The sequence below is a fragment of the Ranitomeya imitator genome, chromosome 2 (assembly GCF_032444005.1).
Source record: "Ranitomeya imitator isolate aRanImi1 chromosome 2, aRanImi1.pri, whole genome shotgun sequence".
NCBI lineage: Eukaryota > Metazoa > Chordata > Amphibia > Anura > Dendrobatidae > Ranitomeya > Ranitomeya imitator.
In genome coordinates, this window is record NC_091283.1 from 797,420,024 (window position 1) to 797,444,887 (window position 24,864).

Below are 24,864 nucleotides of genomic sequence, written 5' to 3' on the forward strand. Positions count from 1 at the left end.
GATTATTTTCTTTTAATATTTCAGTTTTGATCGCTCATGCACACTGTGGTGATTTATGCGAGAGTGGGGAGCAATAAAGGATTGGATTGGACACGTATACTGGAGCAAGAACGTTGCCAGCACTATGAACGCAATACTCAAGCCATACTGAATAGTCTGGGTGCGGCGATGTTCATATTGGAGGATTGGAAATGCGATGATTATTATTTAATGTATTGTTCCAGTTGTCTGTCTCTGGTCCTGTATATTGCGTACGTCTTGGGAAAATATCTCTTAGTTCCACCACAGGCTTGTACTGGTTGTTATGGGAGGTAATTTATATGGGTACTTGTTGTATCAGGGCGGTAGTGGTGTATCTCAAGTCCTCCCCCTGACGCGTGCTGTGCCCATTCACCGCTGCGCTTGCCTGCTCTCGGCGTCTCTACATGAGTGCTGGGCCCGCCCCGGCCCCGCCTCTCATGTGACGCCGACGCTGGCTGGCGCCGCCCGCTGACTGGGCAACAGTACGCGTCACATCCCCCGGGGGGGTGTACACGTCACATCCGGCCGCGCGGTATCCACGCGGCGGCCGGTGACTATATAATAGGAGGACTAGGGAGGTGTGTGTATGTGCGGCCCCTTGATAAAGGTGACCGAAACGCGCGTCGGGGCGGACGCGCTTCCGCAGGATTGACTACACTCCCCCATCGTCTGGAGCAGGTGATTATGTTAATATTGGTTGGGTACTATAGGGCTTTGGAGCCGTGTGTGCCACAGACTATGGGGGTATGGGGAAAGGTTTGTTGTACAGATGTACATTACATATGATTGAGCGAGGTTCCCCTATGGGCAATGATCGGGCCAGGTGTCATTATAGAGATATATATACTAGTTACATTTGGTTAGTCTGTGTGCCTGTATTGTCCCAATATACGATCGTGTATTGTCATATATATCCTGTGGGTGTGCGTATTATGTATGATGGTATCTTATGGGTGGGTGTGCTCTCCCTGTATTTTACACTATGATCATATGCTTTTATATGGTTGTTATTTAATAAAGTTTGGTATTTTTTCATATTTTGGCCTTTTGATCATCATGTTTTTGTTATCTATGTAGTATTTGATGATAGGCTTTATTGTCCTATTATTTCTAGCATGGTATATGATTTGGTATTTAATGATTGACTCTATATTTTTATATTACCATGTTTATGTGTCATATTCACTTCTAGAGATTCCACGTCTCAGAGCTCGTCCTATTGTTTTTGGTTATTGCCAGATCTCTGTATGTGCGCTGATTACTGCACGCTGTGTTGCCTGATTGCCAGCCATAACAGTACAAGGAGCCAAACCAATGATTCCCAATAGAGGGAAAAAAGAAATCCTGACATCATTTTTTTTTCTTAGCTCTGTCTTCAGTATTTTTTTTCCCCTAGACATTAGAGTGCTTCAGGACACAGCTGTGGACATGGATATTCAGGCTCTGTGCTCCTCAATGGATAATCTTGTTGTAAATGTTCAAAAAATTCAAGATACTATTGATCAGAAATCGATGCTAGAACCAAGAATTCCGATTCCTGATTTGTTTTTTGGTGACAGAACTAAGTTCCTGAGCTTCAGAAATAATTGTAAGCTATTTTTGGCCTTGAAACCTCATTCTTCTGGTAATCCTATTCAACAGGTTTTGATTATTATTTCTTTTTTGCGCGGCGACCCACAGGACTGGGCGTTTTCTCTTGCACCAGGAGATTCTGCATTGAGTAATGTTGATGCATTTTTTCTGGCGCTCGGATTGCTTTACGATGAGCCTAATTCAGTGGATCAGGCTGAGAAAAATCTGCTGGCTTTATGCCAGGGTCAGGATGATGTAGAAGTATATTGTCAGAAATTTAGGAAATGGTCAGTACTCACTCTGTGGAATGAATCTGCACTAGCGGCTTTGTTCAGAAAGGGTCTCTCTGAAGCTCTTAAGGATGTAATGGTGGGATTTCCTATGCCTGCTGGTTTGAATGAGTCTATGTCCTTGGCCATTCAGATCGGTCGTCGCTTGCGCGAGCGTAAATCTGTGCACCATCTGGCGGTACTGCCTGAGAGTAAACCTGAGCCTATGCAGTGCGACAGGACTATGACTAAAGTAGAACGGCAAGAACACAGACGTCTGAACAGACTGTGTTTCTATTGTGGTGATTCTACTCATGCTATTTCTAATTGTCCTAAACGCACTAGGCGGTTCGATAGCTCTGCCGTTATTGGTACTGTACAGTCCAAATTCCTTTTGTCCATTACCTTAATGTGCTCTTTGTCATCGTATTCTGTCATGGCGTTTGTGGATTCAGGCGCTGCCCTGAATCTGATGGATTTGGATTATGCTAAACGTTGTGGATTTTTCTTGGAGCCTTTGCGGTGTCCTATTCCGTTGAGAGGAATTGATGCTACACCTTTGGCCAAGAATAAGCCTCAGTACTGGGCCCAGCTGACCATGTGCATGGCTCCTGCACATCAGGAAGTTATTCGCTTTCTAGTACTGCATAATTTGCATGATGTGGTCGTGTTGGGGTTGCCATGGCTACAAACCCATAATCCAGTATTGGATTGGAACTCTATGTCGGTAACCAGCTGGGGTTGTCAGGGAGTACATGGTGATGTTCCATTTTTGTCTATTTCGTCATCCATTCCTTCTGACATCCCAGAGTTCTTGTCGGACTTTCAGGATGTATTTGAAGAGTCCAAGTCTGATGCCCTACCTCCGCATAGGAATTGTGATTGTGCTATCGATTTGATTCCTGGTAGTAAATTCCCTAAGGGTCGTTTATTTAATTTGTCCGTACCTGAACACACCGCTATGCGCAGTTATGTGAAGGAGTCCCTGGAGAAGGGACATATTCGCCCATCGTCGTCACCATTGGGAGCAGGGTTCTTTTTTGTAGCCAAGAAGGATGGTTCGCTAAGACCGTGTATTGATTACCGCCTTCTTAATAAGATCACTGTTAAGTTTCAGTATCCCTTGCCATTGATTTCTGACTTGTTTGCTCGGATTAAGGGGGCTAGTTGGTTTACTAAGATTGATCTTCGTGGTGCGTATAATCTGGTGAGAATCAGGCAGGGAGATGAATGGAAAACGGCATTTAATACGCCCGAGGGTCATTTTGAGTATCTGGTGATGCCGTTCGGACTTGCCAATGCTCCATCTGTTTTTCAGTCTTTTATGCATGACATTTTCCGTGAGTATCTGGATAAATTCTTGATTGTTTACTTGGATGACATTTTGATCTTCTCAGATGATTGGGAGTCTCATGTGAAGCAAGTCAGAATGGTTTTCCAGGTACTGCGTGCTAATTCCTTCTTCGTGAAGGGATCAAAGTGTCTCTTCGGTGTGCAGAAAGTTTCATTTTTGGGGTTCATCTTTTCCCCTTCTACTATCGAGATGGATCCGGTTAAGGTTCAGGCCATCCAGGATTGGACTCAGCCGACATCTCTAAAAAGTCTGCAGAAATTCCTGGGCTTTGCTAATTTTTATCGTCGCTTCATCTGTAATTTTTCTAGCATTGCCAGACCATTGACCGATTTGACCAAGAAGGGTGCTGATTTGGTTAATTGGTCTTCTGCTGCCGTGGAAGCTTTTCAGGAGTTGAAGCGTCGTTTTTGCTGTGCCCCTGTGTTGTGTCAACCTGATGTTTCTCTTCCGTTCCAGGTCGAGGTTGATGCTTCTGAGATTGGTGCAGGGGCGGTTTTGTCACAGAGAGGTTCTGGTTGCTCAGTGTTCAAACCATGTGCTTTCTTTTCCAGGAAATTTTCTGCTGCTGAGCGTAATTATGATGTGGGCAACCGAGAGTTGCTGGCCATGAAGTGGGCATTCGAGGAGTGGCGTCATTGGCTTGAGGGTGCTAAGCATCGCGTGGTGGTATTGACTGATCATAAGAACTTGACTTATCTCGAGTCTGCCAAGCGCTTGAATCCTAGACAGGCCCGTTGGTCGTTATTTTTTGCTCGTTTTGATTTTGTGATTTCATACCTTCCGGGCTCTAAAAATGTGAAGGCGGATGCTCTGTCTAGGAGTTTTGTGCCCGACTCTCCGGGGTTATCTGAGCCGGCGAGTATCCTGAAGGAAGGAGTCATTGTGTCTGCCATCTCCCCTGATTTGCGGAGAGTGTTGCAGAAATTTCAGGCTAATAAACCTGATCGTTGTCCGGCCGAGAAACTGTTCGTCCCTGATAGGTGGACTAGTAAAGTTATCTCTGAACTTCATTGTTCGGTGCTGGCCGGTCATCCAGGAATCTTTGGTACCAGGGAGTTGGTTGCTAGATCCTTCTGGTGGCCATCTCTGTCACGGGATGTGCGTGCTTTTGTGCAGTCCTGTGGAATTTGTGCTAGGGCTAAGCCCTGCTGTTCACGTGCCAGTGGGTTGCTTTTGCCCTTGCCGGTCCCGAAGAGGCCTTGGACACATATTTCGATGGATTTAATTTCTGACCTTCCCGTTTCTCAAAAAATGTCGGTCATTTGGGTGGTCTGTGATCGCTTTTCTAAAATGGTCCATCTGGTGCCCTTGGTTAAATTGCCTTCCTCCTCTGATTTGGTGCCTTTGTTCTTCCAGCATGTGGTTCGTTTACATGGCATTCCTGAGAATATTGTTTCTGACAGAGGTTCCCAGTTTGTCTCGAGGTTCTGGCGAGCCTTTTGTGGTAGGATGGGCATTGACCTATCTTTCTCCTCGGCCTTCCATCCTCAGACTAATGGCCAGACCGAACGAACCAATCAGACCTTGGAAACATATCTGAGATGTTTTGTTTCCGCTGACCAGGATGATTGGGTGTCATTTTTGCCGTTGGCTGAGTTCGCCCTTAATAATCGGGCCAGCTCGGCTACCTTGGTCTCTCCATTTTTCTGCAATTCTGGGTTCCATCCTCGTTTCTCTTCAGGACAGGTTGAGTCTTCGGACTGTCCTGGTGTGGATTCTGTGGTGGACAGGTTGCAGCAGATCTGGACTCAGGTAGTGGACAATTTGACCTTGTCCCAGGAGAAGGCTCAGCTTTTCGCTAATCGCAGACGCCGTGTGGGACCCCGACTTCGTGTTGGGGATTTGGTTTGGTTATCTTCTCGTCATATTCCTATGAAGGTTTCCTCTCCTAAATTTAAACCTCGTTTTATTGGTCCGTATAGGATTTCTGAGATTCTCAATCCGGTGTCTTTTCGTCTGACCCTCCCAGACTCCTTTTCCATACATAATGTATTCCATAGGTCGTTGTTGAGGAGATACGTGGCACCTATGGTTCCATCTGTGGAGCCTCCTGCCCCTGTTTTGGTGGAGTGGGAATTGGAGTATATTGTGGAGAAGATTTTGGATTCTCGTGTCTCTAGACGGAAACTCCAGTATCTGGTCAAATGGAAGGGTTATGCTCAGGAAGATAATTCCTGGGTTTTTGCCTCTGATGTCCATGCCCCAGATCTTGTTCGTGCCTTTCATGTGGCTCATCCTGGTCGGCCTGGGGGTTCTGGTGAGGGTTCGGTGACCCCTCCTCAAGGGGGGGGTACTGTTGTGAATTCTGTGGCTGAGTTCACTTCTGTGGTCACAAGTGGTATTGCAGTCTCTGGGCTTCCTCCCTCAGGTGTTTTGGTGAGCTCGTTGGCTGCCTTGCTATTTAGCTCCACCTGAGTCTGTCTTCCTTGCTCCTTGTCAATGTTCCAGTGTTGGATCTGAGCTACTGCATCTTTCCTTGGCCTGCTGCTCTGCTAGATAAGTGCTTCTAGTTTGTTTTCTGTTTTTTTCTGTCCAGCTTGCTATTGTCTTTTGCTGGAAGCTCTGAGAAGCAGAGGGGTGCACCGCCGTGCTGTTAGTTCGGCACGGTGGGTCTTTTTGCCCCTTTGCGTGGTTTTCGTTTTAGGGTTTTTTGTAGACTGCATAGTTCTCTTTGCTATCCTCGCTCTGTCTAGAATATCGGGCCTCACTTTGCTGAATCTATTTCATTCCTACGTTTGTCTTTTCATCTTGCTAACAGTCATTATATGTGGGGGGCTGCCTATTCCTTTGGGGTATTTCTCTGAGGTAAGTCAGGCTTGTATTTCTATCTTCAGGCTAGTCAGCTCCTCAGGCAGTGCCGAGTTGCATAGGTAGTTGTTAGGCGCAATCCACTGCTGCTTATAGTTGTGTGAGGATAGATCAGGTACTGCAGTCTACAGAGATTCCACGTCTCAGAGCTCGTCCTATTGTTTTTGGTTATTGCCAGATCTCTGTATGTGCGCTGATTACTGCACGCTGTGTTGCCTGATTGCCAGCCATAACAGGGTTCTATGGGTAATCACTCCTTCTAGTGTTGTGACCACAGATGCTAGTCCTGAAGGCTGGGGGGCACATTTTCAGGATCAATGGGTTCAAGATCTTTGGTCCAGCTCAGATCTTAATAATTCCTCGAATGTCAAGGAGTTGAGGGCGGTATATTACTCCCTTCTCCACTTTCTTCCCCAGCTCAGCGGCTCTCATACAAGAGTATTCTCCGACAACACCACTGCGGTGGCGTATCTGAACCATCAGGGAGGTACAAGGTCGGACAAACTCAGGGAGGTGGCATCAGACATCATGGAATTAGCCGAAGGTCATCTACTATCACTATCGGCAGTACACATCAGAGGCACAGACAACTTTCGTGCCGATTTCCTGAGCCGTCATACTCTTCATCAAGGGGAATGGATGCTGAGCAGGAAGATTTTCAAGGCAATAACAGCTCGATGGGGTGTTCCTCAAATAGACTTGTTTGCCACAAGAGCCAACCGTCAAGTCAAGATGTTTGCCTCTCTAAACAGGGAGGACAAGCCAGACATACTCGATGCCCTCCAGACGCCATGGACATTCGATCTGGCCTATGCTTTCCCTCCATGGAATCTATTACCTATAGTAATAAGAAAAATAAGGGAGGAGGGCGCAAAAGTTCTGTTGATAGCCCCATTTTGGCCCAAGAGGCCATGGTTCTCATGGCTGAGGGCGATGTCAGTGTCAGATCCATGGATTCTGCCTCAGTCCAAGGACCTGCTCTCTCAGGGTCCATTCCTCCATCCTCAGGCAAAGGGCATGAACTTAACTGCCTGGAGTTTGAGAGGCGGTTACTAAATCTCAGGGGGTTTTCTAATGGGTTAATCGATACTCTTATGAAGAGCAGAAAACCTTCAACTACCAGGATTTATGTTAGAATTTGGAGGAAATTCCTTCAATTTCATACTACACAATTTTCCTCTGAGATTCCTATATTTCAAATGTTAGAATTTCTACAAAAAGGGCTGGAATTAGGGCTCTCCGTGAGCACTCTGAAGGTGCAGGTTTCAGCATTAGGAGCTCTTTTTAATCATGACATTGCAGGAAATAAATGGATATCCCGGTTTATATCCGCTTGTGAAAGATCAAAACCAATTAACATTCCTCGGGTTCCTCAGTGGGATCTTTCGATAGTTTTGAATGCATTAACACAACCACCTTTTGAGCCTCTCCATACAGCCTCACTAAAGAACATTTCTTTGAAGACTGTTTTGCTAGTGGCATTAGTCTCTGCCAGAAGAGTGAGCGATCTACATGCATTATCTATAGATCCTCCCTTTTTAACGGTAACATCAGATAGGATACTTTTAAAAACAGATCCTTGTTATCTCCCTAAGGTGGCTTCTACCTTTCATAGATCCCAGGAGATCTTGTTACCCACCTTTTATGAGAACCACTCAACTCCAGAAGAGGAAAGACTTCACACCCTAGATGTAAAAAGGTCTGTCCTAGCCTATTTAGAGAGAACTAGGGACTGGAGGAAGAGTAGGGCTCTCTTTGTGTCTTTCCAGGGTAAAACCAAGGGTGCCGGAGTCACAAAGAACACATTATCTCGCTGGATCAGAGAGGCCATAATCTTGGCGTATAAAGCTGGAGGGAAAGATCCTCCAATGCATGTGGGAGCGCACTCTACAAGAGCCTTGTCGACTTCCTGGGCAGAAAGGGCGAATGTGCCAATAGACCTTATATGTAAGGCTGCAACTTGGTCTTCACCAAATACCTTCTATAAGCATTATAGATTAGATCTATCCTCTGCTTCTGATCTAACTTTTGGTGTATCGGTCTTTGACTCAGTAAACCCACCCAGTCTATAGTCTCTGCAATTCTCTCTAGTGGGTGCTGTCGTGGCGAATAGAAAATACCGGATTACGTACCGGTAATGCTCTTTTATAGAGCCCACGACAGCACCCGTTCACATCCCTCCCTTTTCTGTATATAGTTGCACATGGTGCTTGTTTGGTGAGGTGTAAATATTAGAAAGATATAATATGAGGTTGTAAATATGTATATATATGTATATACCTGAACCTGTTAACTAAAACCTGGCGGCGGTTCCTCCTATTCTCTGTAAAACAACTGAGGAGCGAGGGGGGGCCGCCCCTTTTATCTCTCTGTAGGTTTCCTGTTCCTAGGGGCGGATCCCCTCTCTAGTGGGTGCTGTCATGGGCTCTATAAAAGAGCATTACCGGTACGTAATCCGGTATATCATGCTGTTTGGTGGTCAAGTCCTGGGTGCTGCAAATCGGCTCAAGTACTCGGCAGCACCTGGGAGCGACCATTAAGGGAACCTGTCACCCTCCGGGACGTGTATAACCTATTATGGGCATAGAGGTGACAGAAATATTACAGTAGTCCAACCTGTAGGCCTCATATTAGTGGTCTTGTTGTTGAGAAATGTTAAATGCTAATTATTTCTTCCAGGCTCCGGGGCGTGCAATGTCTGGAAGAAATCCCTGCCTTCTGTTTTCAATATAATATTACCCCCCTCCCATGCACGTCACACTGACCTGTGATGTGCAGCTCTGGCCCCGGAATCCCGCGCCTGCGACCTTCACTCCCTCCACAATCCATACCTTTTCCTCCCTTCTATGGGCCGTGTATTCAGTCTATATGTACACACTAGATGGAGGCCCGATGCTATCAGATCGGGAGGGCGGTAATGTCACAATGGGGGCAGGCTTTGCAGCGTTGAGAAACTCTTTCTTCCCCCATGTGCTCACCCACCTATCCACTCTCTTTCCCCATGTGCTGACTTCTCCCGTCTGTGCTCTCTTCTTTGACCTGTCTACCCCATGTGCTATCTCCCTGGTCTGCTGTCTTTCTCCTTCCTGTGCTGTGTTCTCCCCTCATGTGCTGTCCCGTTTGATCTGTCTCCCCCAGTGCTCTATTGCTGTTAAGACTTCAGATTTCTGTTTGCGGCGCTGCTGTTGCCTAATGGCATCCTGTGATAATCTAATGACTTTTGCATCAGGGGACTCATGTGCTTGACGCCTACGCTTATATGCATTGTTTTTGTGCCAGCGATGCTGTTGCTCTTCAAGAGTCTCATTTGTCCGTTGTTGTCTTCGACATTGTGCCTTTGCTGCTTTCCTTTCATTGTCATTGGTGTACTTTTTAGTAGGAGCCATGTTGGCATTGATATTTGCATTTTAAAGGGGTTTTCCCACGAACGAAAGTTCATTTTAAAAATGGTCTGTGTCTGACCGTGTACAGACCATACCACAGCTCCTGGGCAGGGGAGGAAGCAAAAGACAATACTGAAATTACAGCAAGAGATCGCAGAGGATACATTTTGTGAGGTAAAATTTTGTTTAAAAACAGTCAGTGAAATATTTTACCTCACAAAATGAATCCTCTGTGATCCCCTGCTGTAATGCGCATGCCGGAGGTCACTGGAGCGGACGTTGCTGGCGCCTGCACAGAAGATCCCTGAATACAATGCCCATAGAAGGGAGGAAAAGGTATGGATTGTGGAGGGAGTGCAGGGCACAGGCGCAGGATTTCGGGGCCACAGCTGCATATCACAGGACACTTGGACATTTATAAAGGCTCTGTTTGCATAAAAAGCTCAAAGTCTTCAGTAAACACCTAGGAGACCTCCTATGGTCAGAGACATCTTTTTCACAGCAAATTTTTTTGTCGCAAATCACATTTTTGGGAAAAATTAGGTGAATCTGGTAAACTTGAATTTCAAAACGATCCAATCATCTCTAATAAATACAGAATATGCAGTCTATGGTGTTCTGCGTACATGTTTGCACCTTTTGATATTCTGCATGGCATTTTCACATTTTGTTCAAAATGCAGCATATTCCCAAAGCTGGTGTGGAATATAGTTCTTCATAGGACACTCATATGAAACACTCTGAATTTGCATCTTATAGCGGCAAAATCTGCTGACAGGTTCCCTTGAAACTAAAATTCCTGAGTAAGAATGACGCCTTAACTGCGGGTCTGTGTAGGAAGAACCGATCTGGAGCAATGCCTGCTTCCGTTGCAAGTAAATGACTGAGCACAGTAGGAATAAAGAGACATTCTTGCACCTATGCAAAGTACATTTTATTACTTAGGCAGATAAATTTGATTTTAAATGTAATATTTAGGAGGTAATTAAACAATACTGAGAATTGGCTGTACCATTCATAAGCTTGTAATTATCCAGACCGTATTTTACTTTTTTGCATCTTTGCAGATCATGACTGAAGACCTTCCTTTCAATATTAACATCAAGGAACCTCGATGGGATCAGAGCACGTTCGAAGGACGAGCCAGACATTTTTTTATGGTAACAGATCCTCGCAATATTCTGCTTGGACCCAAAGTGCTTGATGAATCGAAGACCATTATAGAAAACTACAGGTATGCTGTATTAAATATTGGAATTCCAGGTGCTTAGCTTTATGAAATATTATCCCACCTAAAATATTGTTTTGAAATTCCTGTTCCTCCAACAAGTTCTAATTTAAGGTTATACTATTGCTACAACGCCTGTGGTAATTTCTAATGCACTGATCATAATTATATAACTTGTGCAATACCGAAAAAATATGTCCTGTTGCCGGTAGTTAAGATTGGAGTTGAGAAATGCTGCTTTTAAATATACAAGTTTTATTTGAATCACTATTTTGGTGATAGCTTCAGGTGGCTAGGTGGGTCAGGAGCTAATTTCTCTGTATTTGCACGTTTTTAGTATAAAACAGGTTATTTTTTAAAAGGGAATCTGTCATTTGCGTGGTGTGGCGAATGCCGTGTATTTGCCTTACTACGCGCACTGACAGTGCGCTTTGTTGCCAGCTCGTTACTACTGATCTGAGTCGGAGAGAAAGCGCACTGTCATTGTGCACATCGCCCAGTAACAGAGCAGGGACTAGCCCAGCCTCTGAAATGGATGTCACCAATGATGCCTCGTTTCAGGGAGGGGGCTGTGGCAGTGACCGCAGCCCCCGATGACGCTTCGTTTGAGTATCAGAGCATGCACTAGGATTCTCAAAGTGTCGTCAAAAGGAGAGTTGTCAAAAAAAGAAAGAAAAGCAGTTAGATAGTGTAGTTAGGGATGTATAGAAAACTTTTAACTAAAGTATATTAGAAAAAAGATTAGATTATGACATTAAATAGAGATTTGGGATGAAAATTAATTTGTGTTTCGGACCACCCCTTTAGACATGGCCTGAAAGTGAGTGTATAAAACAGAAATGAACAGATTAAGTCCCCTATTCATTAAATCTTTTTTTTTTTTTTTTAAAGAAAACTAACACTTTAAAAAGTTTCAAGTTTTTTGTGTAATGATGGATTATGAAAAAAAAAATCTAGCAATTTTTGGCGTTTCCATGCCTGTTACAAACAGGTCCACCAAAACTGGTGAAGCTGGGGAGGAATCAATATGGCAAAAGTGCCTGCGTTTCCTATACCAGAAATGCTACTCTGGTAAGTAGCATTTTTGGCACTGAGAAGATGCGCCAAATTCATTATGTGGTGTGCGCCTTTTAATGAATGTGGCTCATCCTACTCCAGTTAAGGATGTCATGTGCAATGCCGGTCTTATTGAATCGGCGCCATAACTTTCCAATTCTGATTCAACACTTTTTTTCTTAAATGACTTTTATTAATAATAATAACAATAATAATAATAATTCTGTGTTTCATTTGTCTGGTTATGAATCTTTTTAGAAATGGCATTCGAACACCGGGACTCACTGAAGATCAACTATGGAAAGCGAAATACATCTATGATTCAGCCTTCCACCCGGATACAGGAGAGAAGATGGTCTTGATAGGACGGATGTCGGCGCAGGTGCCCATGAACATGACAATCACAGGCTGCATGCTGACATTTTACAGGCATGTATCAATACATCTAATATATTGTCATTTTCAAGCAAGTAGGTGAGAAATCATCAGATATTAGAAAAACAAGTCTAAGTGCTCTAAGACAATATAATAAAGAAGAATAATCTGAATATAAAATCAAGATACAGTAGAAAATCCTTGTGTGAGAACTTGTACCTTGCAGCCATCTAATCATATATAAAAGAAGCAGATTGGGGCCAATAGATGCATTTAGGACATTTTTGATATCTTGACATTCTAAAAATCTATCACTGCAAATACAATAATATAATGCTACATATACTAATATAAGCAGGGGAGGACACACCATTGGGGCCCAAGAGGTAAGGGGGTCCCATTTCTACCTGCAAAGCAGGTGGAATTGTGCATCATGATGAGGTCTTGGACTACAAATGGCCCATAAGCTAAGAAGCAGATATAGCAGAGCTGAATTTGACAGATAGTGTTGAGTTCTCTGTCATCTTTAAAAGATTTTGAATCCGAACCTACGATTATAATGTTTTAGTATAAAGTTGTTAGGGATACATTGAACAATCAGAGGATCTGCCCGGGGGCACAAGCTGTCAGAGGTCCAGAGAGGTCCAACGGTTTCTTCTCAATTTGATAGAACAGATGTCGCTTGCAGCCGGGATTTTATAAAGGACCAGATTTATGTCTTGGTGGCAAAAAAAGACAAGAGAAAAGAAGGAGGGATCTTTGGAAGGAAACGACGTCTGACTCACTGACTGCGTGAATGGTTTCTATGTATAACGATCAAACACATCCTGCTCCATTTAGCAAATCTCACATTCTTTCTACTAGTAAAATGTTATTCAGAACTAACCAAAGGAATATAATATCTACTGTAGTTTAGTGTGTATCAGCATTACATGAGGTGTATGTGTGGTGACTTTTTATGACTGAATGAGAACAAATAGCAGCTAGTATTGAGCGAATGTGCTAGGATAAGGTGTTATCTGAGCATGCTCAGGTGCTAACCGAGCAACTTCGGCGTGCTCGAAAAATATGTTCGAGTCCCCGGAAACTCCTAAACCCTTCATCCAATTTTAATGTGGATACCCTCAAATGAAAGCTGACAGTCTGAACTTCAACTGCATCTGAATTGTTTTGCTTAAAATTCATTGTGGTAATGTCTATAACCAAAATTAGAAAACTGTTGTCTCTGTCCAAATATATATGGACTTAACTGTATAATGGGCCCCATATGATGCTCCATATATATATTAGGCCCCCGGCGTTTTGCCCGAGTGTGCCAGGTGCTGATACTAGCCCTGACCATCAGCATAATTTTTTTTTCACATTTCTGAAAAAAAAAACAATACACAGTACAGGAAAGTTTATGGGACTGTCCAACTTTCCAATGTGTATCAGGAGTCTGGACGCAGTGTTCAGACGTGGTCATCGTCTAATAATAGAGACTGCAATGAAGCTTGTGATAACCAGCTGATGATGTGGAGTTTACAGTTCTCAAATTGCAATCAAGTTGGCCCTTTAAAGGGTTAACCCATTACTTGCCAAATTAACATTTTTACAAGTACGGATTTTTCAGAAAAGGGCGTCCCAATATTCAATTAAAAATGACAATGACATGATTTCCTATTTTGAAATCATTCATTTTACATAACACAGAACACAGAAAACTGGACCTAATTATAAAATTTTTACAATCTTAATTGCTAGAAGCTAAAGATTAGCCGTCCCAAAAAAGGACATTGGTAGATAATGGGTTAATGCCAAGTTTATAAGTTATCCCTTCAATAACAATGGATAGGAATAACATCCTGATTGCTGGGGATGCAACTGCTGGAATCCCCATGATCTTGGTAACAGGGCTTAGAAGAATCCCATCTGAGTATAGTTGAGGTCGACCATGTGCACATCCGTTCTATTCATTGTCTATGGGAATGTCAGAGTTAGCCAAACTGTACCTGGCAGTCCAGTAGAGAATCAGGAAGAATCCCTTATTTAACCCCTTAGTGACCGAGCCAAATTTTTGAAATCTGACCAGTGTCACTTTATGTGGTAATAACTCTGGAACGCTTCAACAAATCCCAGTGATTTTGAGATTGTTTTTTCGTGACACATTATACTTTATGATAATGGTAAATTTAGTTCAACATTTTTTGTGTTTATTTATAAAAAAGATCAAAAATTTGAGAAAAATGTTAAAAAATTTGCAATTTTCTAAATTTGACTGATTATCCCTTTAATCCAGATAATCATACAAGAGCAAACCATTAATAAATAACATTTCCCACATGTGTGCTTTACATCAGCACCATTTGTAAAATGTTATTTTATTTTGTTAGCATTTTAGGAGGTTTAAAAATGTAGCAGCAATTTTTCATTTTTTCAAAGAAATTTACAAAATTTATTTTTTTAGGGACTTATCCATGTTTGAAGTGACTTTAGGGGTCCCATATATTGGGAAACCCACAAACGTGATACCATTTTAAAAACAGCACCCCTAAACATATTGAAAACTGCTGTCAGGTAGTTTATTAACCCTTCAGGTGCTTTACAGGAATTAATGCAAAGTGGTATAACAGAAATGAAAATGTGTATTTTTACCACCTAAATGTTGCTAACTTCTAAACAGATTACTACAGCCGTCAGACTCTAAGGCCGCTATCTGGTCATGAATTGCCATGGCAAACATCAGGACAACAAAATCATGATCTGAGGGCACTAATTGGGACAAAGAAGAAGCGCCCACACTCTGTTAACCATTTATAATGATGTAGTCACTATTGACAGCAGCATCTAAGGGGTTAAACAGATTTAGATGGTGCAAATACTGATCCTGGCTGATACAGAAAGTTGTCAGCTATAGTGTACAGCTGACAGCTGCTGGATTGTCACCTGTATGGGGAGGATATTCTCTTATATGTCAGGTCAGTTAAAAGACGTATTGGCGGTCATTAAGGGGTTAATGGATAGCGGATAACAAACTTGGCACAAGCCCGTTAGTCAGCAGTGAACAGCGGATGTTATTAACCCCTAATAATTCTATATAATCTCCCATTAGTCTAACATTCCCTTGTATCCATGTACATGATTGACTTCATTCTACTTCTCTACATTCCATCCTAACGTTCAATCCCATGTTTCCCCAAACTTTTACGAGGAGCTAAATCTTTAACTAGACCAATATAAGAAGTGGAGCGAGCGCCTTTTCATTATGGGTTTTCTGGTGGAAAATTCATAAATAATTAAGCAATCTGTTTTTGTCTACAGAACTACCCCGGCTGTTGTATTTTGGCAGTGGATCAATCAGTCTTTTAATGCCATTGTTAACTACACCAATAGAAGTGGAGATGCTCCTATCACCAACAGGTAACACACATTTCTCGCCATTAGCTATATATATATATATATATATATATATATATATATATATATATATATATATATATATTTATGTGTAAATAGCTGCATACATCTGAAATTGATCAGAATCAGATGATTAAAGGGTTTATCCAGAATTAGGGACATTTTTTTTTCTTACTTAAATGCAATGTATTTTGTCTAAAAAAAAAAATATTTTTTGCCTTTGGGTTTCATTAAAAATGTTGAACTTTTTGCCTTTTATAGCCTCTGACTGCAGAATGGGTTAACTGAGAATCTGTCAGTGAGCTAATTCTTAAGGTACCTTCACACTGAGCGACTTTAGAACGATAACGATAGCGATCCGTGACGTTGCAGCGTCCTGGATAGGGATATCGTTGTGTTTGACACGCAGCAGCGATCAGGATCCTGCTGTGACATCGCTGGTCGGAGCTAGAAGGCCAGAACTTTATTTCGTCGCTGGATCTCCCGCAGACATCGCTGAATCGGTGTGGCGCCGATTCAGCGATGTCTTCACTGGTAACCAGGGTAAACATCGGGTTACTAAGCGCAGGGCCGCGCTTAGTAACCCGATGTTTACCCTGGTTACCAGTGTAAATATAAAAAAAACCAAACACTACATACTTACATTCCAGTGTCTGTCGCGTCCCCCGGCGTTCTGCTTCCCTGCACTGTCAGCGCCGGCCGGCCGTAAAGCAGAACACAGCGGTGACGTCACCGCTCTGCTTTACGGCTGGCGCTCACACAGTGCAGGGAAGGTGATGGCGAGGGATGCGACAGACACCGGAATGTAAGTATGTAGTGTTTTTTTTTTTTTTTTTACATTTACAATGGTAACCAGGGTAAACATCGGGTTACTAAGCGCGGCCCTGCGCTTAGTAACCCGATGTTTACCCTGGTTACCAGGGGACTTCGGCATCGTTGGTCGCTGGAGAGCTGTCTGTGTGACAGCTCTCCAGCGACCACACAACGACGAAACAGCAACGCTGCAGCGATCGGCATCGTTGCCTATATCGCTGCAGCGTCGCTTAATATGACGGTACCTTTACAGTTCAATGGGAAAGTTTCTAACACTTTTTTATTTGTTTTTGTTTCTGAGCTCCTCTCAGTTGATTTATGACCACAGACCGCATGGACTGTACAAGGAGGTCAAGAGCCTGTAAAAGCAAAATTTTTAATGAAACCAATTGGAAAAATGATTTTTGCCCAAAATACATGCGTTTAACTTGGAAAAAAAAATAATAATAATAAAAATAGTCCTCGGAGGTAATCCAGTCTGTGTGCCTCCATTGCAAATACACAATTATAAAATATTTTTGTAAAACACTGAGAAAAACATTAAAGTCCTGCAGATAGTTTTCAACCTGTAAAGGACTATAAATATGAAAGTTCAAATATTTTGGTTTCCAGAGAAGTGATTCAGGATTGAAAATGATAACCACTGGATGTGAGACTCTGGGGCAATTAATCAATGGATAACTGGGCAAAGGGCCTCAATCTTTGTTCTTGGGACATACAAATGGCAATGACTTTATTGGAAATCTTTGCATTAGAATAAATATAGTGAGATGTTTCCTTCAATATTCTAAGATCTAACCTTTCTCCTTGTGGAGAGTGACATGTGAAGCCTGGCATGTCATGAGTGAGGAGACTTAAAAGCCATGCATACTTCTGGCGCTAGAGTTCACGTCCTCTTCCTCTTTGACGAGACAATTTGCATACTTAAATGTTCTAATGAGACTAATGCCAGGCTTATGTATGAATATGTCAGGGTGCACATAAATACAGTATATCTTATCATAGATTGATCGGTTGCAGAATCCTTTAAAAGTTAATTTTTTTCAGGGCGTTTCTGACATATGCTTATGTTACAGCCAGCTGGGGACAGCCTATGTTAGTGCAACTACCGGTGCTGTGGTCACTGCTCTAGGACTCAAGTCACTGACCAAGGTAATATGATGCAGCAAGCTCCTGCTTCTTGTGACTATATTCTGCTTTTTTGTTGGACATCCCATGCATAGTGATGCCCGAAAGTAGTGTGCCCCCCACCGCATCACACCACCGCTTTTCCCACATCCCATCCTAAATCCACATTAATATGGAGTTGGCCCCGTCTGTGCAGCTGTAACAGCTTCCACTCTGCTGGGAAGACTTTCTACAAAATTTTAGGGTAGTATTTGGGAATTTTTGTCTGTTCATCTAGAAGGTATGATGGATTAGAGGATCGGGCTCACAATCTCCATTCTAGTTAATCCTAAAAGTATTCCATGGGGTTGAGGTCAGAGTTCTGTGCGGCCGGTCAAGTTCTTCCACACCAAACTCCCTGAAACCGTGGCTTTATGGACCTTGTTGACTGGGACACAGTCATGGGAAACAGAAAAGGGCCTTCCTCAAAATTTTTCCACCACTTTGGGAGCTACAATTGTCTAAATTATTTTGTAGACTGCAGTGCTAAAATTTCCCTTCAGTGGATGCCGATCCCTGCAAATCAAGCCCTCCTCAATCAAATTTTACAGATTTTACATATACGGACTGAGAAATCAGGCCGACAGGAGCCGGCGTTAGAAACACACCAACTAGGACATGGACAATTATCTTCTGTTCAGACATGGATGCAACATCTCTTGCTTGTTTCCATGAAAAAGGAGACGTCATCAAAAGTACAAATGAAGAATAATTATATTTTAAACTTGTTTTTAAAATTCGCTATAGCAACCTAAGTAATCCGAGATTAAATAGGAGCTTTATATGGTGCGGACATTGTGTGCAGTGTTCTTCCACTTTAATTTAGTAACAGTTCTCCTCCGTTCTACCTTTCCATGTATTTCAGCATCTTCCCTCATTAATCGGCCGCTTTGTGCCCTTTGCTGCTGTAGCGGCCGCCAACTGCATCAACATCCCCCTTATGAGACAACGGTAAGTATTGTTATAGTTCGCCAGAATTCTATATGGTAGTGATTGCTTTATGACAGCTTGATCACTATTGGGTGTGCCTTGGGGTCCTGATCGGGCTGCAGATTCCAGTAACCATTTAATTCTTCACCCTTTAATCATCCTGGATTTGTTTTTGCAATAGACGTTACCTGCAAGCCAGAAACACTGTTGTTATTAATTGACCTGGTTTGGAGTAGTGATATTGCTACAACTAGGGGCAGAACCAGCAGGTAGCCTAGTCAGGGATAGCCAAGGGGTCGATACACAGGAACAGCACTGTCGTTTGAAGGAATAAGCAGCGGGTGGAAGGAAGCTTGAATAGAGGCTGGTAGCTCAATAATCACACAAGGAAAGGAGAGCAAGTCCAGGTTTAAATAGGGTGTGCAATCAGGATGAGCCAAACAGGAACTCAGAGGGGTGACCAACAGGAAACTCAGGGTGGAGACATCAGCAGCAACAACATAGGTACAAGTATTTGGGTTAGCACGGAACTGTCCAGCAAGTTCAATAGCTCAGGGGGAAGAGTTGCCGTCTGGTGCACAGGAGCTGCTGGGTTTGAATCCTGACAGCTGTAGAATTAGCATGTAGAACCATAGTCTGACAAAATAGAGATGGGTACTATTTGGTCCAATAAAGGTAGATGGGCTCAAGTTGAGACAGCTACATAGGAAAAATTAGGCACAGAACCTTTTGCTCACAGACCCAATCTGATCCTGTGGTTAGCACAGCAGCCTTGCAGTTGTCTATCTATATTCAATAAAGTGCTTGTGCAATTAAATAGATCATTTAACTAATCAAAAAAAGTGCATAAATATCTTTGGAGAAATACTAGTACCAGTGTGACGGTGATCTGTAACCCACAAGGATTCCGACTCCGAGTTAAATGATCTATTTAATTGCACAAGCACTTGATTGAATATAGATAGACGGCCTATTATAGTTGTCTAGTTGGTCTCTAGTCACTTTGGAGTATATACACATTTTTTCTAGTATCTTTTATTATCTTATATGGATCTGTTTTCTGCATTCAATATATTTTTGTAACATGTGTAGTATTGTTGGCTGTCCCTTTTGTCGTGTGTGTGTGTGTATATATATATATATATATATATATATATATATATATATATATATATATAATTTCTTCGATTTTTAACTTTAATAACATTTATTTAAAAATATTTTTTCTGTATTGCTGCTTTTGCTGTATGTTCACTTTGATTTTGGTTCTATTATTATTATTAGTTGGAGGCTTGAGGCTTGCAGTGTGTGGTAACAAATTAAGTGTCTCTGAGGATCAGCTTACAGCTTGAGAGATACCGTATTTTTCGGACTACAAGACGCACTTTTTCCCCCCCAAAAAAGGGGGGAAAATGGGGGGTGTGTCTAATAGTCGCAATGCAGCCTTACCATGGCGGCAGAGGTGCGGTGGCAGAGGTGCGGCGGCAGAGGTGTGGCGGCAGAGGAGGCGCAGTAAGCGGGGTCCCTTTCTCCGGTGAGGTGATGCAGCAGCCCAGTATGCAGCAGAGCCGGGTGAATCCTGTTGTTATCGGTGGTGGCGGCCATTTTCCTGAGGCCGCGCGTGCGCAGATGGAGCGCTCTGCTTCCCGGGGCTTCAGGAAAATGGCCGCCGCGATCTCCATCTGCGCACGCGCGGCCTCCCGCGGCCATTTTCCTGAAGCCCCGGGAATCAGAGCGCTTTATCTGCACACGCGCGGCCTCAGGAAGATGGCCGCGCCCACCGATAACAACAGGATTCACCCGGCTCTGCTGCTTACCGGGCTGTTGCATCACCATACCGGGGAAAGCACCTCTGCCGCCGCACCTCTGCCGCCGCACCTCTGCCACCGCACCTCTGCCGCCACGGTAAGCCTGCATTGCCTGCACGGTAAGCCTGGGACCCCTCTCACGCCATACCTCTCACTGCACCTCCTGATCCCAGCACCTTCTCATCCCAGCACCTCCTGATCCCAGCACCTCCTGATCCCAGCACCTCCTGATCCCAGCACCTCCTCATCCCAGCACCTTCTCATCCCAGCACCTCCTCATCCCAGCATCACCCCACCTCTGCCGACACCTTGCCTCCTGTGACCCTGCTCTGCCACCGCCAGCCCTCAGGTAAGATACTGTAAATTCGGACAATAAGACGGACCCCCATCTTATAAAAAATCTTTTTCTGCAATTTTCACCCCAAATTTGGGGTGCGTCTTATGGTCCGGTGCGTCTTGTAGTCCGAAAAATACGGTACATAACTCAGCCCATGCCCCTTAAGCTGGTCATACACATGAGTTACCTGATGGTCCAACATTCAATCAGCAGACATCTTTTTCTCCCGAATACCTCCATACACATGAGCATTTGGCACGGATGAACGTTCATGCATTTGCCAAACATCTTTGCCACTGACTTATCTCCCCTGAAGACGAAAGAACGTCTTGTAGAAGAGTTTGGAGGCTCCAAAACACATGGTCCTGATGAGATCGGCTGACTTTCATCTAATATTTATGGGGGCTTTTAGTTTCAGTGATCAGTTGTCAGACCCTGGATCCTCATCGGTAAGAACTTCTGGCGGGTCACTTTGACATGTCAGAAGTTTTCAGAATTTGGAATCACATTTTTAAGTCCTGAAGGTTGACTTGAGTACATGATCTAGTCTTGTATTATATGTTCCTGATAATGTCTTGTCCATCATCCACTAGATAACCTTCCTATGATGTTTCTATAAAGCCTTTTCCATGGTTTACTAATTATTTATTTTCCCATTTTTGCCTTTCATCATCCGCAGTGACCACTGATTGCCCCTTCCTGGTGGGGATGGGCCCTGTTGTTGCTGTTTTTCTACGTTTTTATAAATCCTCTTATAATTTTACTATACCTGATGTATTATACAGAGAACTGAAGTTTGGAATACCCATTACAGATGAGAACGATAACAGACTGGGGGAGTCTACCAACGCTGCCCGGCAAGCCATTGCCCAGGTGGTGGTATCTCGGATTGGCATGGCAGCACCTGCTATGGGTCAGTTTTGTAAGATTTAGCATTTCTTATGGTAAAAAGCTGCATTGTGTCCTATAGAAGTTTTAATTACTGTGTGTAATTATTTAGGTATTTGATGAACTTTCCGGAATATTTTCTGTTTTTGTTTGAGTTCACTTACTGCAGAGTTTGGCATTTCATAGGAAAAATTATACTTTCTTATACGGAATGGAGCCTTTACATCTTCTTTTAGCTAAATAGTAGTATTTATGTAATACCGACACTCTTCATAAATTCCTTAAACTTAGACTTTTACTGTTATTTAAGGACAAACTGCAAATTATTACAAATAAAACAGGCACAAAAAATATTCATAGGTGAAAAATTATCTTCAACGTCAAAAACTTTGTGCAAAACCTCTAGGTTTGTGATACAATAGGAACTATTATCAATATTTTCTAATTCTCAGGCAGGGTAAAATTAAGGAGGTGAATTTATCATCTCCTCTACACCAGAATATTAACATTAAAAAAGTCACAAAATTTGGTGCGAGTGGCACTTTTTCAAAAACACATGAAGGCCTTAGCAAAAGAATTGTGGCCTATTGTGACAAATTTACTATAAATTATGCCAGACAACTGGCTCATTGCTGGTGTTGATTTCATTTTCTGCCTAGGAAAAGACTAAAATATTCGCCATGTTTATTAAGAGACATATATTTTGGCAGCGTTAAAGTGCGCCAGATTTATGATGGTGGTTCATGTTGATTGATGGATGTGGCTCACCGTCTACTAGACTGCCTAGTAAAAATGGCACATTTTGTGCCAAACATTGGCGCCAAAGTTTTGGCTCGTTTTTTGGCGCTTGGTGTTGATTACAGGACCAGGCACAGCTGCTATAATGTGTAACCATCAGATTTGGGCTGGTTTCCATAGAGGAGCCCGCCTGTTTTCCCCTCCATTATGGTTGTGGTACAGGTAGATTTCTATGACACAATTCCCATTCATCCGGTGGATAAGTTGTCTCACTGGATCGGTTCTAGAACCGGATGAGAAAGTGATGCAAGCGTGATATTCTGATCCAACTATGGCCGGCAGACAAGTTCTCACTTGTGCATCACTGGTGCTCAGCTCAGAAGTTTAGAATTTTTATTTTCTTACCATTTTTTAGGATGATGAGTTTTATTTTCATATCTAGATAATCAGTACCTATTTTAATTTTTTTTCTTAGCAATCCCCCCGGTTATAATGAACATATTGGAGAAGAGAGCTTTCCTTAAGGTACGTCCATGAAACAACCAAAACGTGACATTTGTATTTCTGGAAACATCTTGGTAAATGAGCAGTACTCCTTCCTTCAATCGCAGTTACTGAGTTAGGCCTCATTCACACGTCCACTGTTCTCATATCAGCACTGTCCCTGGTGTTCATGGAAAGCACTAATAGTCTGTTGGGGCCATGATTTTTCGTCTGCAGAATATCGCGGATATATGACTAGTATTAAGCACAGTTGGTCCCCTGAGGAAGCCAACTTCGCGAAACGCTCGTTGGGGCCCTTCTTTTCAGTCTGCCGCGGTCTCTCCCTTTTTCCCTCCCACATGGGTAAGCATTTTGCATGTCGAGTCTGATGAGTGAGGGGACTCTAGCAATACTAGCAGGGGTATATATATATATATATATATATATATATATATATATATATATATATATATATATATATATATATATATATATATATATATATATATACTCCCCGTGTAACTATTTTTTGGACTATGGGATGTCTATTTGTAACCCACTCTGAGTACCAACACATAGGGATGAACCTTTCTTGGCGGACTGATTGTTTTTTATGTGTCTTTTCCCCCTTGTCCTCTCGTCATGTATTTGTACACTTGGGCTTTTTAGCCGTTTTGTACTATTTATGAGCTGGTTGTCTAATAAATATTCACTTTTGAGATTACTATTTCTAGACTTTTAGGCTCTATTTTTTCTAGATTTATATCAATGAGAGTATACTCCTGATCTCTTGTAGGCTGTAGTATTAAGCACAGTGTCTGATCAAAATCGACAATGTCTACGGGTCAGTGAAAAAAGTGGACTGCTCTCGGAAGACGTGTGTGTGCGGTCTGATTTTCACAGACTGTCACATAGGAGAAGGTGGAGAAACTGTAAGATTTTTTTTCTCCATATGATACTCAGAAGATTCTCTGATCAAAGTCTGATCAAAATATTTGGTCTGTTTTTCTCATACATCAGAAAAAACAGATATGTGAATGAGGCCTTACTAAGATGAATTCTCCTGCAGCCGTTTTTGTAGCCGGTACTGTAAAATGTTGTGATGGAGGGAGACCACTGAATGTATTGTGTTCACCCTAAATGATTATTGTACTTCTTGTATTCCCGCAATAGCGCTACCCCTGGATGAATGCACCACTACAAGTCGGACTGGTTGGATTTTGGTAAGCTTTTATTTTTTCACTTTTTGCTTTATTTTATGACCCATCTCCCCCCTCCACATAAATAGGGCAGTTTAGGATTAAAAGAAAAGAAAAACCCACAGAGTTGTTTTTCCACCCCAAAAAAATAGCAGGGGGGGCGGGGGTTGCTCCCATGGTAGCCAAGAACCGTGAGAATTTACGACACTGGGGCGCACGGGCGCACTATAATCTTATTTTTAACGGCGCTGAGGAATAGGTACCCTTAACTGCAGTCGTTAAAAGACGTATAGGCGGTTGTTAAGGGGTTAAATAATCTTGTTATCCAATGTAAAATTACTAAATCCAATATGTCAGCGTGCAATAATTAGGTTTATAAGGCCTGGAGAGAGATTTATAATACTCACATCATCATTGTAAAATGTAAACCGTTCTTTTTTTCTTATTTTAGCCTGGTGTTTGCAACTCCACTGTGCTGTGCACTCTTCCCGCAAAAGAGGTATGTCCTCACCCCGAGAACAAGAGGCTATAACACATTTTCTAGCCAGTATTACATAACGTATGGAGAGGTAATGTGGGCTGCAGAATTACAGCTTTCCGCAGAATCATCAGCGCTCAGACACTGTGGTAGAGTGAGCGGGTTTACTACGGACATACTGCAAGGATTATCCGTGTCATCACAACATGGAGGATTACAGGAAAAGTACAAATTACCAAAAAACAAAAATATCATACAATACAGTAATGATAAACGCTAACAATGAATGTTTATACAATGAATGTGAATACCTAATCAGAGCACAATTTACCGAGCACAATCCTGCTGACATGTTCACTTTAAGCATGGCATTGCTTTCATCTATCTATCTATCTATCTATCTATCTATCTATCTATCTATCTATCTATCTATCTATCTATCTATCTATCTATCATCTATCTATTCTCTATATCTATTATCTATCTTCTATCTATCTATTATCTATCTATTCTCTATATGTTATCTATCTATTTTCTATATGTATCTTCTATCTATCTATT

The 24,864-nt window shown here is 42.5% G+C and overlaps 1 protein-coding gene across 3 annotated transcripts in view; it reads left to right on the plus strand.

The window, feature by feature from the left end:
* Positions 1-24,864, plus strand: part of SFXN3 (sideroflexin 3) — a 44,179-nt gene that overhangs the window by 14,306 nt on the left and 5,009 nt on the right. For 2 of the 3 annotated variants that reach the window (XM_069753739.1, XM_069753741.1), the window contains exons 2-10: positions 10,475-10,641; positions 11,950-12,120; positions 15,367-15,465; positions 17,352-17,427; positions 18,308-18,393; positions 21,303-21,430; positions 22,619-22,668; positions 23,800-23,849; positions 24,277-24,324. In XM_069753739.1, coding sequence (XP_069609840.1) covers positions 10,478-10,641; positions 11,950-12,120; positions 15,367-15,465; positions 17,352-17,427; positions 18,308-18,393; positions 21,303-21,430; positions 22,619-22,668; positions 23,800-23,849; positions 24,277-24,324 — 872 coding nt within the window. In that variant the 5' untranslated portion in view covers positions 10,475-10,477. Of the gene's footprint in view, positions 1-10,444; positions 10,642-11,949; positions 12,121-15,366; positions 15,466-17,351; positions 17,428-18,307; positions 18,394-21,302; positions 21,431-22,618; positions 22,669-23,799; positions 23,850-24,276; positions 24,325-24,864 lie in introns of all 3 variants that reach the window. The other variant, XM_069753740.1, reaches the window with a different exon arrangement.